Source organism: Rosa chinensis, chromosome 5, assembly GCF_002994745.2.
Source record: "Rosa chinensis cultivar Old Blush chromosome 5, RchiOBHm-V2, whole genome shotgun sequence".
Taxonomy (NCBI): Eukaryota; Viridiplantae; Streptophyta; class Magnoliopsida; order Rosales; family Rosaceae; genus Rosa; species Rosa chinensis.
Genome location: NC_037092.1, coordinates 86,747,508 through 86,764,821, shown reverse-complemented (window position 1 = coordinate 86,764,821; position 17,314 = coordinate 86,747,508). Strand labels below are relative to the sequence as shown.

The following is a 17,314-nucleotide window of genomic DNA, read 5'->3' as shown; positions in this document are numbered from 1 at the left end:
TAATATGTGTACTAATCATAATTTTTCTGTTGTTTAAACAATCAGATGTCTGTACGATTGAATTTCAGAAAAGAGGACTTCCTCATTCACATATATTAATTTGGCTGGAGAAAAATTATAAATGCTATACAGAAATAGATATTGATTCAATTATTTCTGCTGAACTACCTGACAAAAATATTGATCCAGTGTTGTACAAAATTGTTACTGAGTTCATGATTCATGGTCCTTGCGGAGAATTAAATTCAAAGTCTCCCTGTATGCGAAATGGAAAATGTTCAAAATTTTATCCAAAGCCATACAAGATGAGTACCACTTTTGAGACAAATGTTGCACCTATATATAGACGCCGTGATGATGAAACAAAATTTGTAATAAAAAAAGGCATTAAAATTGATAATCGTTTTGTTGTGCCATATAATCGAGATCTATTATTAAGGTATAACGCTCATATAAATGTAGAATCCTGCTCTCATTCTATGTTAATAAAATATTTATTCAAATATATTAATAAAGGCCCTGACAGAGCTAGAGTTGCTTTCCAAGAAAACCTAAATGATGAGATTCAAACATATCTCAGTTGTAGATATATATCTCCCCAAGAAGCTGTTTGGAGATTACTTGAATATCCTATTCATTCTAGACATCCTCCTGTCGAACGGTTAGCAGTCCATATGTTTTTAGAGCAAAATATTGTTTTTGATGAGAATCAATCACTTGACTCAATTATTTCCAATAAATGTTCAGAAGACACAACGCTTACAGGATGGTTTAAAGCAAATGAGAGTTACCATGATGCAAGATCATTAACCTATGCAGAGTTTCCATCAAAATTTGTTTGGGATCATAAAAAGAAATTATGGACACCTCGAAAACAAGGATTTTTAATAGGCAGAATAGCTAATGTTCCTCCTACATTTGGTGAATTATATTATTTAAGAATGCTTTTAAATACGCAAAAAGGATGTACAAATTACACTGCTATCAGAACTATTGACAACGTTGAGTATCCTACATATCAAGATGCATGCAGAGCTCTAGGATTATTAGGTGATGATAAAGAATGGTCTGAAGCACTCACAAATGTTTCATACACAGCATCATCTTCAGAAATTCGTCACCTATTTGTTACAATTATCTTATTTTGTAATGTAGCAAATCCACAACAACTTTTTAATGCTTACTGGCGATTCATGTGCGATGATATTTTATATGAACTTCGAACCAATTTTGGAATGCCAGATTTAATTGTGCCTGACTCAGAATTACAGAATTCTCTTTTGTTTGAATTAGAGAAAATCTTTAGCACATCATCTAGCTCTTTGAAAGACCATAAATTGCCTATGCCAAATGAAAATAAGATGATAGAGCTTAAAAATAAATTGCTCCGAGAAGAATTAGATTATGATCGTATTGCTTTACAGCAGGAACATTCAATCTTACTTTCACAATTAAATGATGATCAAAAAATTGTATACGAAAACGTTATTCAGACAGTTTCTGATAAAGCATCCAGATTGTTTTTCGTATATGGCCATGGTGGGACAGGTAAAACTTTTTTATGGCACACAATAACCAGTAAATTACGATCTGAAGGAAAAATTGTTTTAGCTGTTGCTTCATCTGGAATTGCTTCGCTATTATTACCGGGTGGAAGAACTGCTCATTCTAGATTTAAGATACCCCTTGCAGTAACAGATTCTTCAATATGTTCAATCAAGAAAGGAGCTCATTTGGCAAAGCTAATTGAAAAAGCTGATTTAATTATTTGGGATGAAGCTCCCATGAATCACAGGTATTGTTTCGAAACTTTGGACAAGTCTCTTACAGATTTATTATCACATACTGACATATCTCAAAGTAATATTCCATTTGGAGGCAAACCTTTGTTACTTGGGGGAGATTTCAGACAAATATTACCAGTTGTACCCGGAGGAAGTAAAGCTGAAGTAATTAACGCTTCTTTGAATAATTCATATTTATGGCCTTTTTTTAAAATCTTTCATTTAAAAGAGAATATGAGATTATCAAAAAAAGAACTGAACATTTCAGAAAAAGAAAGAATATCAAAGTTTGCAAATTGGATTCTACAAATCGGAGATGGTAATATTCATGCATTTCGTGATCCAAATGATAAGGATGCTTCTTGGGTTGAGATTCCAGATGATATGCTTATTCATAATTACACAGATCCAATAAAAGCAATATTTCTTGCGACTTATCCAAATTTTGAGACAAAATATAACAATTTTGATTATCTAAGAGAGCGAGTCATTGTTACACCTAGAAATTATACAGTTAATGACATAAATAATTACACGATAAATTTAATACCAGGTGATGCAGTTACATACTTAAGTTCAGATACTATATGTTCAACAACCGGAAACAATGAGAATCTAGATGTACTATATCCGCCAGAATTTTTAAATAGTCTTGAATTAAACGGATTACCATCACATAAATTGACTTTGAAAAAAGGAATGCCTGTCATATTATTAAGAAATTTAAATCAAACATCCGGTTTATGTAATGGCACAAGATTAGTCATTACCAATTTATTTGAAAGAATCATTGAAGCCAAGGTTTTAACCGGTAACAACATTGGTTCAAAGTATTTTTTACCTAGAATAATATTAACAACTTCGGAAAATAAGTGGCCATTTATATTAAAAAGACGCCAGTTTCCGGTTAAACCATGTTATGCAATGACAATAAATAAAAGTCAAGGACAGTCTTTAAAACAAGTTGGCTTATATCTTCCAGAACCTGTCTTCACTCATGGACAACTGTACGTTGCATTATCTAGAGTTACATCAAGAGAGGGAATAAAAATTTTAATAAACAATAATAATGAAATACCAAACAAATATACAAAAAATATAGTCTATAAGGATGTTCTCCAGAATCTATGATATCAAGTTCTCAATGCTACAGGAAAATTTTATCTATCGACATACGAATCATTCTCATATATGAAGGACAAAACAAAGACTTCACTCTCAATGTCTCCCTCTGTATAAATAACAGCAAACAACTATAAGAAGTGGTAATGAACATCTCCCCTGTAATTGTAAATGCTCCCATGTCTATAACATATTTTGGTTCAAGAATTTGTGAATTTATGTATCCTTATAGGTGAGATGTTAATTTGAAACCTTTTACATTTAAGTTGTTGATCCAAATATAACATACATGTGATTTAGTTTCCATATCAATAGTATATAACTATATATGCCATTGTATCCATGTTTGGACATGAGTAGGGTTTAGAAGAATTTTGATTTTGTCCCCATTTAATATACCTCTTTGTTAATTGCAAAGGCACACTATAAAAATATTGTTATTTACAGATTTGTTGTTTTGCAGGGACCCTGGGCGTTCTATGAGGACTTCATCCCAAATTTTGGACGGCTAGGATCTTCAAATGTGATTAGGTTTCTACCTTTGAGCAGGTGTCTTTCAGCCTTTTGTGTTTTCTGGTCTTCTCTGCCCTGATTTTCTAATTTCATATTAGTAGCACCGCGAACTGCAACTTAGAAATTATGAATTCAATGCAGGGATTGAAGCAGAATTTCCATGGCAAGAGGAAACAAAATTCAATCACAACTCTGAATTTTCAAAGTGCACCACCTTATTTCTATTTGGGGTTTACCTACTTTGCCCCTGACACCTGTACGTCTCCTATGAGCTATTAAAGAGTTGGATAGACAGAGTGACACTGTCTTTGTTTCGTCGTTCACACCGACGGGAAGCGAATGAGAAACAGACAATCTATGCTGGATCTGCTTAGAAGACAAAGGAATTAGAACAGAAAGGTCAGAGTTTGCTGGGTTCATCTTCAATACCTGTCGATCGCAACCATACCAAGTTTTTGGTGCAGGTTCAGGCTTTTCTTCATCCTCATCTTTTTTTTTCTTGGTTGGGGTATATCTTTGATTCTTTCTTTCTTTAAATGGCAAAATTTTATTTGGGTTTTGTTGTGATAATGATATTCATTAGAAACATTTGATCCACCCGGTCATATCTCATCAAAAAATATCCTTGGTCATCGCAGAAATTTCATAGGATTAACTAAGATTTCGTAATGTTATATTAGTAATTTTGTTGATTGAAGTAAGTTAGATGATTAACTTATTTCAATAGTGGGACTTTTCATCGGTGATGCTATGTGTGAGCGTTTCTGTGATCATTTTGATATATGAGAACTGTAGGTGATTTGACTTGCAGATAACTCAATTTTATTGTGCAGATAGTAATAGAAACTGAAAATAGAAGAAAAAACATAGAAACAGAAGAAATTTGATCACCTCTATAGTTATAGGGATCCTTCAAAGTCAGCCAATTACTTGAATGTTTGGTATATTCTCAAAAAGTAATAACAGAAGAAACTAATGACATTCTTGAAAAGTATCAAGTATATAAAGTTAACCTCCATTATTGCTGAAACTTGATACTCAGACTGTTCCAGACTATCAACTCAGCCATAATCGAGAGATAGAACGGTCAGGTGTTTTTCTTTGTTTTAAGCAAAATCATTCTGTCATAGCCATATGTACATGCCACTGGCCAATATTAGTGTTAGAATAACCTGTGACTGTGAATTTTAAATCTGCAAATCATTTAGGTCAATATTGCGCCATTGGCCTCAGAGAGAGTGTACGATCAATAATATTTTTGTCCATGAGTTGTAGATTGATTTATTTGGATTTATTTGTACCACACTTTCCAGTCTTGCTATAGCTAAATCTCTTGCTTATATGTGCTGCTGCAGGCATATACCAATTTCTTTCAATAAAAAGAAGAAATAGACATTGCAGCCTGGTTTTGGCTTCAGTGGGGATCCCATCATTACAACTCATGCAAGCAAGTTAATGCTGTTGAAATCAAATTCACACCATCCAGAATATTACATACTAGCAAGGTATGATCTCGGTCAATTATTGTAGATGCTCAATTTAACATTCAATGTTGCTTTAAACCTTTTGTTTTGTTTTGGCTCTGTTACTTTGTTGCTACTTGCTAGATGACTAATCTCATTCACACGTTAAAATTCATCTTAAACTTTCCAGTCATCTGTGTATTCATCAATTGTTCAGTAACAGAAGTTGCAGTTTGTCTCTTTCCTCATCAAAAGTGAAGTTGAAGGCATATGCTGATCGAGCTTCATGAGCAAGAAGCAGTCGAACAGACGTTCCATAATTAAAAGCAACTTCTTCAAATGCAAGCAACTAATGTAAGGCTGGTTACTGAGTTCACTTCTCTTGCAAATTCTTATTTGTTTCCCCTAAATTTTTCATGTTCTACTAGAAGTATGCTTTGTCCCTTAAAATTCAAAGAATGTAAGAAGAAGAAATAAAAAATAAAATAAAAAACTGATGAAAAACAGAAGGACGATTCAAAGTCCCTTAATTGCCTAAAAGAAATTGGTAAATGATATTGGGGCTGGAATTTCTTTTCCTTTTTATGATTTGGGTTGTGAATTGGGAGCACATTCTTTGGTTTTGTAAATAATTGTCTCCCAATTTAGGAAGAGAAAGCATTAGCGAGTAAAAAGGTGGAATGATTCAAAGCCACTTGATGTAGATGGCTGGATATATAAGGTAGTTTCTTTATTCAAAGTGAAATCCTAATCGAAGGCAGATAGATAAAATAACCAAGCAAAAATCTTGAAAAGTTGTTTGTTACATTTCTTTTTTTATTCGTTTTTATTCTTTCATTCCCTTTTGATTTGAACAAAACGAGAGTGTATCTCTCAATGGTTACCTCTGATAGTTTAAAGCGTATGCTGCATATAACTCTCAATAACCTGCATAATTTCCGTACCAGCATAATTTCTATACCATTTGTTACCAATCCATTATTTATCTTTACTATTATGTATCTAACCTCATAGATTTCAACAGCTTTGCATATCTTCTGGTTGCGTTCATGATGTACTGATCAATAGAAAAGACAAAGGAATCTTATATTTCATCTCAAACAACTAGCATAAATTAGCTTCTGACATTACTGAATCTACTATTCATCTGTACTACTTTAATATAACATCTCATTCATGTTATTTATCAGAATAGCTGAGAAAATCATGCTAATTGCTTTCTGCAGGCAACAGTGACCTCACTCTTTTAGGCGGAAATAGGATTCCTCTGATCACTATTAGAGGCAAGAAATCTGCAAGGATAAATATACCTCCTCTGTGCTCCATAGCTCAGCTTCTTCTTTTGGTAAATATTGATGTATTCTTTTTAATTATAAGTCATCCTCGCTTGCAGAGAGAACAGTTGTAGTTTTATTTTTCTACTATAAAATACCAGTTTTTGTAATATGTAAAATCAAAACAGTTTCAATTAACAGTTTTTACCTTACAATTGTGACCATTACGAATAAATTAGAGAGAAGAAAAAACAAACCCGCAGCATCGCGCGGGAATGTTATCTAGTGTACCAATAAAGCGTAGAGTCGGTGCAAGGATAAAATGTAGGGATGGCAATGGCGAGGGTAGGGTAAGGGGATTAAATTACCATCCCCATACCCGACTTCATTCTTCATCCTCATACCCTCTCCAATCCCCGTAATAAGATACTGGGGATTCCCCGTCCCCGTCCCCATTGGGGATTAGGTCCCCATACCCGCCCCAATCCCCATTAAGAATATTACCAATTTATTATATAAAAATTTATACAAACAATTATGGATTGTAAAATATGAAGTTAAAATTGAACATCAAAATAAAATAAATTTCTTATTTCAATTAAGGAAAATTAACATATTGATAAAGATCTTTTATTAAAAGAATCTTCTTCTTTTTTATCATATTTATTAACAAAATTTAAATATTGACAAAAGATGAAGTTTACATAAATATTTATTTATAAATAATATCAAAAATATATATATATAATAAATAAACAAATATATATATATGTATTTCGTATAATTCTTATTGGGTGGGTATGGGGATGGGGATCAAAATACCATCCCCGCCCCGTACCCGATTTCAGAATTCGAATACTGGGGATCCCCATCCCCGTTACCCGATTTTCCCGAATTTCTCCCCATTAGGATCGAATACCCTATGGGTACCCTACCCGATGGGGATTTTTGCCATCCCTAATAAAATGTCGGTAAGGTGTATATATTATCAATTTTTAACTTTTAACCTCAGTCTTTTATATAAAGACCAAAGTTGAAAACCTTCATCATCATTTTTTTTGAAACTGAAACTTATATTCGATCAAGGGTAATTCTATTCATACCTCTAAATTTACTATTTGGACCTCCTAATTTTTTTGAAAATTTTAAAATCCTGTTTTACCCCTTAATAAAAAAAAATTTCAAATACGTACAATCCTCACTTAGTTATCGAATGAATCCCCTTGCCCAACCTCAAATAACACTGCTCCAACCCTCCTGGCGTTGACGTTGTGTCAGCTGCACTTATGAAAAATGTTTCACCACGTTGATCTAGTAAATCTATTAATTGAAATTAGAGCAATGTTCTTCAATTCTCGAGCATGAGGCAAAGAAGTAGTCTTCCAAAGCCATATATAAACATTAGTAATTAAGTTAGAATAGTTCAGAACCATATCATGAATGTCAATAACTCTCCGTACAGTGTGCAAGCAAAAGAAAACATTATCGATATTAATTAAAATGGAAAGGCAAAGGAACAAAAGCGTTGTTCAGGAATTTCAATATCTTTAAATTTTGTGAGCAAAATTCCTATGTTTAGTTTCTGATTTGCAATCTCTCTATTGAGATACCATAACATCTTTCTGAACAGAAGACACCATCAGTTCCATGACTTGTAACAACTCCCTCATCATTTGTACAACCAATTCCTCGTCATTCTCAAATGGTAACTGGATAATATTATTTTCAACGTATACCTGAGACTGGATAATATATGGTGGACTGTAGGTCCTCTGTTTCCTGAAAAGACGAGGGTCGATCTTGGTCAGATCAGAACTTGATGACGCAAAGAAAAAAGGAAGAGAGAGAGAGAAAGAGGGTAAATATGGAAGTTTGATGACAAAATTTTTGAGAGGAGGTATAAATAGTAAATTTGGAGGTCTGAATAAACCCACCCTTCGATCAATTGTATTTTCACGATTAAATTGAAGAAAATTTGCAATTTTGGTTTTGTGCTTTTGTCAAATTGTAATTTTAGTTGTGTGTTTTCATCCTCGTGTTTCACAATTATTTTATATTTTTCTATTTCTTTTATTTTTTTTAATTTTGGTCACTTCATCATTTTGAACTTTGAAATGATTTGGGAATATGAACAATTGTTTTTCACCTTTAGCATCGATTTCACCCCCTTGTACTGCATTCGCTATATTGGTTTGGGATCTTTTCCCAGGAATTGTTTTCTGGGCCTGCCCTTGATATCAAGTCTAGTTTCCAAAAAAAAAAAAAAGTAAACAAATAAATGAAAATTTGATCTTACTGCAAAATTTAAGACTTATGATAAAAGCAAACATTTTATAACGTCAAAACAATGAAAATGTCAGACTTATATAGATTATCAAATAAATGGACTAAGATTTTGAAATTCAAAACATATAGATTGAAATAGCAATTGCACAAATACACACTAGTATAGAGGCCACAAAAATTGACTGAATAACTGGCCCTCAAATTTAAGAAAGGGCTTAAATTGTTCAAAAAAAAAGAAGAGTGGGCTTAAGGATTGGCTTCAATTCTGTTAAGTTCCTCTTCGGCACCATAATAAAGTCATTAATAATAATTATATGAGAGTTTCTATTTGGAACTCCGCTTTGAGTTTTTGTGCTAGGGTTTTGGCCCTAGTGCATTAATTATGTTTTAGCTTAGTCTTTTACAATAATTTCCTTTTAGGAAGTGATTATACGCATTTATATGCGTGTAATTATATCTAAAACACTATAAATAAGCAAATCCCCATGTCAATTAATATGTAATTAATCCATTTTTATTTACTGTGTAGAAAATAAGCGGAATTGCGGAAACGAGAGAAAATGGTGGGAAATTGGAGCAACTAAGAGTTTTCGACAAAATGACGAAATTATGGTAGCGGTCAAGTGTGGTCAACACTAACAAAGAAAAGAAAAAGGAAAAAAAAAAAAAGAGAATAGAGGCTAATTGATTAATCAATCTCTGATTGATTAGTTAATTATATAAATTGTTGGCAATGCATTTGCTCATTATGCAGCACGTGTGACCCTCTTCTCTTTTCCATTAACCATTTGGTTAATTGAATTATTGCCATCAGATGAAAGGTGCAGCACATGTTCCATTATCAATTGATTCAATTTTCCTTTTCCTCTCATCACCAGCAGCCACGTATCCTTATGATCTTTCCTCTTGACCACAAAACAGCCACCTACGTCGGACTATATATATATTCATCCTATTCTCACGCAGAAGGGAACCCTAGAAACCAACAGTGGCCGCACCCATCCCGTTTTTTTTTCTAACACCAAACCAACCACCCCATATTCATCTCTTCTTCTTCCCACCAAAACTCACCACCACCAACCCATTTTCTATAATTTCTTCACTACTCCACCACTAATTATCATCAATTTCACAAGATTCAAAGGGAAGCCCAAGCATCAAAATCTTCATCAAATCAAATTTGGGTAAAAGTGGGGAGCCATAATTCAGGGCTAGCCATAATTGCTTTATAGCAATTTGTGGCTTGTTCTTGTTACTCCTACTTCTCTTCACTTTGTTCCTCTTTAAATTTTGTATATTGATGTTTGTTTAATGATGGGTAGTGAGTAGATTTGTTGTTGGGGGCTAGGGTTGTGTGCCCTAGTCCAAATCTTGTGTAAAAGATGCTTATTTTAATGTAATGATGCAATTTTCATATGATGGATGCTTATATCTATTTTTGTTTGGTTAAAATGCATGTCTAGGAGTCTAGTCAACTCTAGGGTGTGTATTTTGAGCATGTCTAGGACGGAGTTAGAGGCTTGACCCCCTCTAATTCCTAAGCTAGAAACCTTCAATTTCGTATTCGAGGGGTTATAAGTATGGTGATTTACACCCGTTGTATGAATGCGCGGGGGGTCGCTTAGTAGTCTAATTCTTCGATCTTTAGGCCTCTTGATGTGAATTAGAGACCCTTGAACCGGCTCTAATTCATGCCAAGTGAGTTTCTACGACCCTTGAACCGGAGTAGGAATACCATGAAAGGGAATTTCGATCCTTGAGCCTTGAACCGCCTTGGATACGACTACCGCCAAAGTAGGAAATTTGCATCAATATTAGATTAGCTTCCGACACATGAGATTTGGGTGAAGAAACCTTCCTAGCACCCGACATTCCCATTATATTGTTCACACTTTTCTAGTTTAATTTCCTTGCATTTTTATTAATCACTTTACATTTTATTACTTTTTGTTAAGTTTAAATCCACTCTCAAACATTAAATCCATCGACTCGTTTGTGTATACCCATCTTGAGGCTACAAGTTAGTGGCTTTGAATAGGCTTGGTGTGAGCTAAGCCGAGCATTGCCAAGACTTGGTGCCTTGATTGTTTATAGTCTTATTTTACTTTTTATTTTTCTTGTGTGCTTTTAGTATCTTACCGCCAATTATCTTGGTTAGGTCCAACACCTAATCCCCGAGGTACGATAAACTAAGGTCCAATTACTTCCCTTACTTGACAACGATTCGTACGCTTGCCAAGAGTTTATGAACCAAGTCAGGAAGCTAATGCACGTTAGGTGCACTCTATGTATCTCTAGCGCCTCTAGAGTAGTACCAAAGGAGGATCTCCGCTATATCTACGCACATGAATATCTAATGAGTAGGTCTATTTCTATGTACTATTGTGAGTACTACCACTACCTTCTTGTCTGTCTATGTCCTTAAATGAAAATGGAACGGTATGTAACGGCCTATTCTGGCTTTAGATGAATATACCTATGGATACCCGATTTCGGGTTTGGTTAAAAAAAAAAAACATATATTTAATATTTAGAAAAAAATACTTATGTCATAACAATGATATAATGTTCACTACTACAAAAAGTTAATCACACAACACTAATCACACAACGGAACACAAATCATCTGTTGTGTGTTGAAGTCAGTTTTATCATACAACGGTGCTGATTATATTCTGTTGTGTGAATGCCAACAAAGTGATAACTTTTTTATCGGAACTACATTGCACAACGGAATTAAGCATGGACCGTCGTCTGAGCCTTAAAAATTGAGCGGCAGATTTCCCTCCACTCTCGAGTCTTGGTTGCCTCTTGAAATCTGAAATTTGGGCTACTTGATACAACGGTGCTTGAGGTTTCATTTGTGTGATTGAAAACTGGATGCCAAATTTTGAGGAAGCTTGCTTGAATGTCTTCCACAAGGTAAACCTAGTGCAAGTTGTAGAAATTAGACAACAGAAGTTATACTTTTCTGTTGTGTGAAGTTGGAATATAGGCGGCAACATTTTAAGCCAAAATGCTATGGGCGCGGTATATTTCCCTCCATGTGTTTGACATTTTGATTTTTGTAGTGCACTCTTACAACAGTTTGTTACGTTTGTGTTGTGTGAGTCACTTTAGAATTTATTTGAAGTTTAATTATACCTCCTACACTCTTGAAACTCTCTCGACAAAACGAAATGAAACTCCCCTCTCAGACACACCCTAAATCTCAGTCAGATCTCAATCCTCTCTCACAAACCCTAAGTCTATTTGGATCCCAGTCTATTTGGATCTCTCTCACCATCCTCTCTCTCTATCTCTGTGCGAAACCCCTATCTCTCCTGAAAGCTCTCTCAATCTCGATCTGCAAGTCTGCAACCATGGCCGAAGCTCAAGAATCCGATCAAAAGAGTGAAGAAGAAGAAGAAGAGGAACACTATGGAAGCCGAAGCTCAAGAATCGAGCCCCCAAGATTCGAGAGGCACCACACGAGGCCACAAGTCTCTCGTGGTTGTTCCATGGCGGCCGCAGCTCGGGCTTTCACTCTCTCTCGCCTCAACGACCTGTCACTCAAGCCTCGCCACCCACAACCACCACCGCTCTCTCGGTCTGCAACGAAGCACGCCATGTCTTCAGAGAGCTCTCCTCCTCTGATTGCAGCTCAGCTCAATCACCTCGCTCTTCACTTCCCTCTGCTCGCTAAGGTAATGCATAAGCTTCTTCAACCCTAAACTCTTTTGCTTCATTTCTACTAAACCAAAATTCGAATTGCCAGAAACTTGGAAATACCAAAGTTAAATCTCTTTTTTTTGGTTTCCGATTTCAACCTGGCGTTATTGGAATGTTGAGTCTTGCTCTGCTTTTGTTCTTCTGGGTCTGAATTTTAACTGCTAAGAATTGTTGAATGAGCCCTAATTGTGGTGTGTATGATATGCTCCAATTTTAGGTTAGAACAATCAGGACATGGCTGACACCGGTGACAAGAAGCCTAATGCCAATGCCAAGGTGAAAGTCAAGCATGGAGGTGGTGGTGGTGGTGGTGAGTTTGCCTTGCTTTTTCGTTTCTCGATTTTCGGGTTTTTACTTTGATTTCGTTTTGCTGTGAGCTTAGCTCGGAATTTGTTACTGATTATTAGGGGGGAAGAAGAAGGAGGTGAAGAAAGAAACCGGCCTCAGTTTGACCAAGAAGAAGGATGAGAATTTTGGGGAGTGGTATTCGGAGGTATGATGTTTCTTTGAACTAGGTTGTGTTCGGCAATTTATTTGAACAAGTGTAAGCGAGATTTTTGGGTGTTGTTTTTGTTCCGTGCAGGTTGTTGTTTTCGGTGAGATGATTGAATACTATGACATATCTGGTTGTTATATTTTGAGGCCATGGAAAATGGCAATATGGGAGACCATGCAAGTAAGTATACTTTTGATGTTTAGTGATGCAGTTTCATCTGTTAATTGTGTTCTTCTTTCGCTTGTAGAGCTAGTAAAAAACTATCTGGTGTCTGCATTGTGATATGCGTTTGTCTAGTGTTTAGGGGGTCGCCAGATGACTCTTTTTCCCTAGTTTTATTTCTAGCTGTCTTACCAACTGCTACTTTTTAGTGGCATCCTTATGTAAACCCCTGATCTTGGACTACCACACATTGCACTTGTATAATTTAGTATTGGTGCCGAACTTGTGATATGTCCATCCCCAGTTTCAAAGTTATGAACTTTATCCAGTAGCTTCTAATTGAGTATTTTAATAGCTTTTGCTTGCTAATTTATCTATTCATTTGACAATTTGCCATCGTAATGTAATTCCAGCACAGCTGCTTACCTCATAGTTCTGTTGATGTGTAGGCATTCTTCGATGCAGAAATAAAGAAAATGAAGATTAAAAATTGCTACTTTCCTTTGTTCGTCTCCCCTGCTGTTCTGGAAAAAGAGAAGGATCATATAGAGGGTTTGAAACTTTGAAGGATCATATAACGGGTTTGCTGATGAGAATGTGATTGGTGAAGGTGGATATGGGATTGTGTACAGAGGTGTTTTGGAGGACAACTCAATGGTTGCAGTCAAGAATTTGCTCAATAACAAGTAAGTAATTGCTTTCTAGTCAGATTGTAATGTATTTGAGGTAAAGTTGAGATCTTTATTATGTTTACTATGAGAACCCAGTTGAGAAATTTGAGGCTTTGTTGGGCAGTATATATCCTTGTGTGCTATAAATGGCTGCTACGTTGAGAAAGCTTGATGATTTAGTTGGGTTTTGCTGCAGGGGACAAGCTGAGAAGGAGTTCAAGGTTGAAGTGGAAGCAATTGGTCGTGTTCGCCATAAGAATTTAGTGAGGTTGCTTGGCTACTGTGCTGAAGGTGCTCACAGGTATGTTGGTCTTCGGTTCTGATATGTTGTGTCTCTTTTTCATCAATTTTTTTTTTTTTCAGTTCATTGAATTCTGTTTGTGGCTTACTTATTTATCGTCTTTGCACTAATATACTTGAGAGTTTTTTTTATAGGATGCTTGTGTATGAGTATGTTGACAACGGAAACCTGGAACAATGGCTTCATGGAGATGTCGGGCCTCTCAGCCCTCTGACATGGGAGAATCGCATGAATATAATACTTAGGACCCAAAATAAACCAACCAGCTAGTATTTTATAGGACCCAAAAAAGGAATTCCCAAATATATATATATATATATATATATGTATTGTTGTTACTGTGATGTAAACTGTTAGAACAAATGGTCGGACAACGTACGCGAACAAGTAATTCTTTGGGAGACAGTTCTATATTAACAGATCTCCATGTATTTGCAGGTTGTCTTTCCCGTCTTGGAAGACCTGAACATTAGCCGTCTGGGCAACTGGAAAGAGATATGGAATAGCCGACTTTCACCCAACTCCTTCTCTGAATTAAGAACACTCACTGTCGAGGATTGTGACAAACTATTACATCTGGTACCAACACAAATGCAAAAGAGATTGCAGAGATTGGAGACCATAACTGTAGTCAACTGTTCTTCACTGGAAGGGATTTTTGAAGTCGGAAGATCGACCGTCAATGAAGGGATGCAAATAAATGATACCAAGGATTTCAAACAATCTTGTCAAGGCTTTCAGAATTTAACCGAACTAGTAGTTAGATCTTGTGGCAGTTTGAGATACCTTCTCACTCCTTCGATTTTCAGAGGTCTTGTCAAGCTCCGAAGTCTATCTATAAGATCTTGCAAGAAGATCGAAGCAATAGTCGCAGCAGATGAGGGTGAAGAAACAGAGAATGAAAGCATGCTCCCTCAGCTATATTATTTGTCTCTTTTAGATCTACCCAATCTTGAAAGCTTTTCGCAAGGCAAATATAATTTTGATTGGCCACTAGTGCAAGGGATCAGTATTTTGAATTGCAACAAAATGAACGCCTTTTGTTCAGGATCCCTCAGCATCCGAAGGAAAGTGAGCATATATGTCTCTCACTCTAGTGAGAATCTTAAGCAGGAGCTGAATGAAAGCAAGAAAAAAAGCTAATCAGGTATGCAATTGCAATTCTACTGCTGTACAGTCCTATCAGATGTGTTTTGACCGAGCATCAGGATAAATGTGTAATCTGTGTAATATGTTTCAATGTTGAATCCAATTTTGCAGATCTGGACGCAGTGCATTTCTGCTCGTGGAGAAGTTAATCTAGGAGTGGCTTGGAGAAGTTAATCTAGAAGTTACTCATTCTTTGTTCTGGAACTCATCAAGCAGGTATAGGCTCCGGCAGTTCTTGTAACTCTACTTGGTGCATTGAATATAATGGGTAAGTTTTAGATATGTTTGAGGTCATTTCTGTGCTAGTTTATGATGGAAGGTAGTTTGTTTAGTGACTTTTTTAAGTGTTTTGGCTCAGTATATCAGTTTGAGTTTCCTTGTTCATATTTATAAGTATTGTGAGCTATGGATGTGATTTGGTTTGCTATGCAGGGATGACTATTCTTGTTATGGATAATCCTCTGGAAAGATATAATTTTCTTGTGAGATAAGTTGTTATTTCAATTGTATGAGCATGTGTCACTTTCACGAAATTGGATATTATAGTTCAAATGAGAGAGAAATGATTTCTGACTTACATTTTTCATGGAATTTTTACAACCCATATTGTTGGGATTGCTATAGGTGCAGAACAAATTAGGGGGTTGGAAAAATAATTGAAAGAGTACCATCTGATGTTCCCAACATAGTTTCCAGTGTTTAGTTTTTTTTTACTCTTCATTCGGATTCTGACTCTTTTGTGGATGTATAAAATGAATAAGGAGAGAATATATAGCCTTTGCTCTAATTCACCACCTCTTTTGTGTTAGTATCAATGGATTTACTGCATAACGTGATGACTTTGGGGTTCTAGTTATTCATCTATATGCTGTGATTGTCATTCATACAGTTGTTAATGTCCTCATTGCATACTAATATATGTTGTGTTCTTTTTATCTGGACTTGGGTTTATTTTGATGCTGATATTGATATTGAATTGGTTGGTTGTGTGTGTAATGTGCAATGTGCAGTGATCCTGCGCAATCAAAGACTGCGTTTGTTACTTTCAAGGATGCCAAAGCTCTTGAAATCGCACTCTTGTTATCGGCTCTTGTTCTTGGGTTACATGCTCTTGTTCTTCATTCCTCTGGAAAACCAACCCCTTTGGTACTGTATCATGCTCTTCTGCTGCAATATGTGCTAACTCGTGAAGCTTCACAATAAGCTTGGAGGTGATGCAAATGAGAATATATATAGTGCACAGGTTGCTTGATAAAATGGCACAAGAAGGTTTTGTTGAAGCAAAAAGATATTATATCAGCTTTTGATTCATGTGTAGCTAGCTAGGAATGCTTTATTGTTTGGTACATTACCTAGTCACTTGAATGTATGGATGTTTGAAAAATGGTAATGGAATGATATGGATTTGAGTACTTTTTATGTGGTAATTACTGTCCAATATTTAGTCTTACAACACAATGCAAGTCAATGTGTTGTCTGATTGTAAAAGAGTTCAAAATTGAGGCTTTTCCTACAACAGTCACTGGTTTGTTACCCAATTTGATTACAACATTCACACCACAGCCAACCAAATAGAGTAGTTGTGTGAACTAACAACCAACAACAAAAGAAAACAAAGTTCTGTTGTGTGAGATTATAACACACAACAGAAATGAAATCATCTCCGTTGTCTGAGTAATCAACAGACAAGGGAGATAATTTCACTTCAGTTGTTCTGTTGTGTGAGATTCATAACACACAACAGAAATGAAATCATTTCCGTTGTTTGAGTAATCAACAGACAAGGGAGATAATTTCACTTCAGTTGTGTGTTATTAATCTCAGACAACAAAGAATGAGTAATATCTGTTGTGTGTTATATATCTCAGACAACAGAGAATAAGTTATATCTGTTGTGTGTTATATATCTCAGACAACAGAGAATGAGTTATATCTGTTGTGTGTTATGAATCGATCTCACACAACAGTGAATTCTTTCTTCTGTTGTCTGAATGTACCGACACATCCCCGCGCATGCCATGCCAGGCACATGCTTGCACAGAATTCACACAACGGAAACAGATATTCTGTTGAGCAAAGTATTATCACACAACGGTGAAATCACCGTTGTCTGATTTTTCAATCACACAACACTCGTTTAGACCACGGTTAGTTTGGTCATCACACAACAGAAAATCACCGTCGTCTGATGACCTTTTTGTAGTAGTGGTTTCATTTCACTATTTTGACAACACTAATGAAATAGCATTGGTGGAATTCTCATGAGAATTTGAATAAAAAGGTCTAATATTCAAATCTCATCATTATAGTTTTTTAATATTTTTAAAAACAAAATGAAATTTTATGTTTGTAACGGGCCGGCCCACAATACTTTGTGCCTGT

General features: G+C 35.5%; 1 protein-coding gene and 1 long non-coding RNA gene across 5 annotated transcripts; both read left to right on the top strand.

The window, feature by feature from the left end:
* The first annotated feature begins 3,300 nt into the window (after positions 1-3,300).
* LOC112166501 lies at positions 3,301-6,413 on the top strand. The gene is made up of 5 exons (XR_002923293.2): positions 3,301-3,455; positions 3,561-3,883; positions 4,775-4,924; positions 5,100-5,236; positions 6,109-6,413. It is a non-coding gene; the product is annotated as an uncharacterized LOC112166501 (long non-coding RNA).
* A 5,594-nt stretch (positions 6,414-12,007) lies between these two features.
* Positions 12,008-14,032, top strand: LOC112168345 (proline--tRNA ligase, cytoplasmic). Of its 4 annotated transcripts, XM_040507373.1 has the most exons (7): positions 12,008-12,128; positions 12,371-12,463; positions 12,561-12,646; positions 12,737-12,829; positions 13,261-13,497; positions 13,679-13,783; positions 13,918-14,032. In XM_040507373.1, exons 2-5 carry the CDS (start codon positions 12,388-12,390, stop codon positions 13,375-13,377), a joined length of 372 nt encoding a protein of 123 aa, XP_040363307.1. In that variant the 5' UTR covers positions 12,008-12,128; positions 12,371-12,387; the 3' UTR covers positions 13,378-13,497; positions 13,679-13,783; positions 13,918-14,032. The 4 variants fall into 4 exon arrangements, with proteins under 4 accessions (XP_040363307.1, XP_024161237.1, XP_040363308.1 ...); XM_024305469.2 differs by lacking the exon at positions 12,008-12,128 and having other exon boundaries at positions 12,261-12,460; XM_040507374.1 differs by lacking the exon at positions 12,008-12,128 and having other exon boundaries at positions 12,261-12,463; positions 13,261-13,421.
* Positions 14,033-17,314: the final 3,282 nt, after the last annotated feature.

Coding starts and splice junctions, on each gene's coding strand:
- LOC112168345 (XM_040507373.1), top strand. CDS start 12,388: ATGGCTGACACCGGTGACAAGAAGCCTAATGCCAATGCCAAGGTGAAA. Junction 12,464..12,560: donor TGGAGGTGGTGGTGGTGGTG/GTGAGTTTGCCT, acceptor ACTGATTATTAG/GGGGGAAGAAGAAGGAGGTG. Junction 12,830..13,260: donor CAATATGGGAGACCATGCAA/GTAAGTATACTT, acceptor GTTGATGTGTAG/GCATTCTTCGATGCAGAAAT.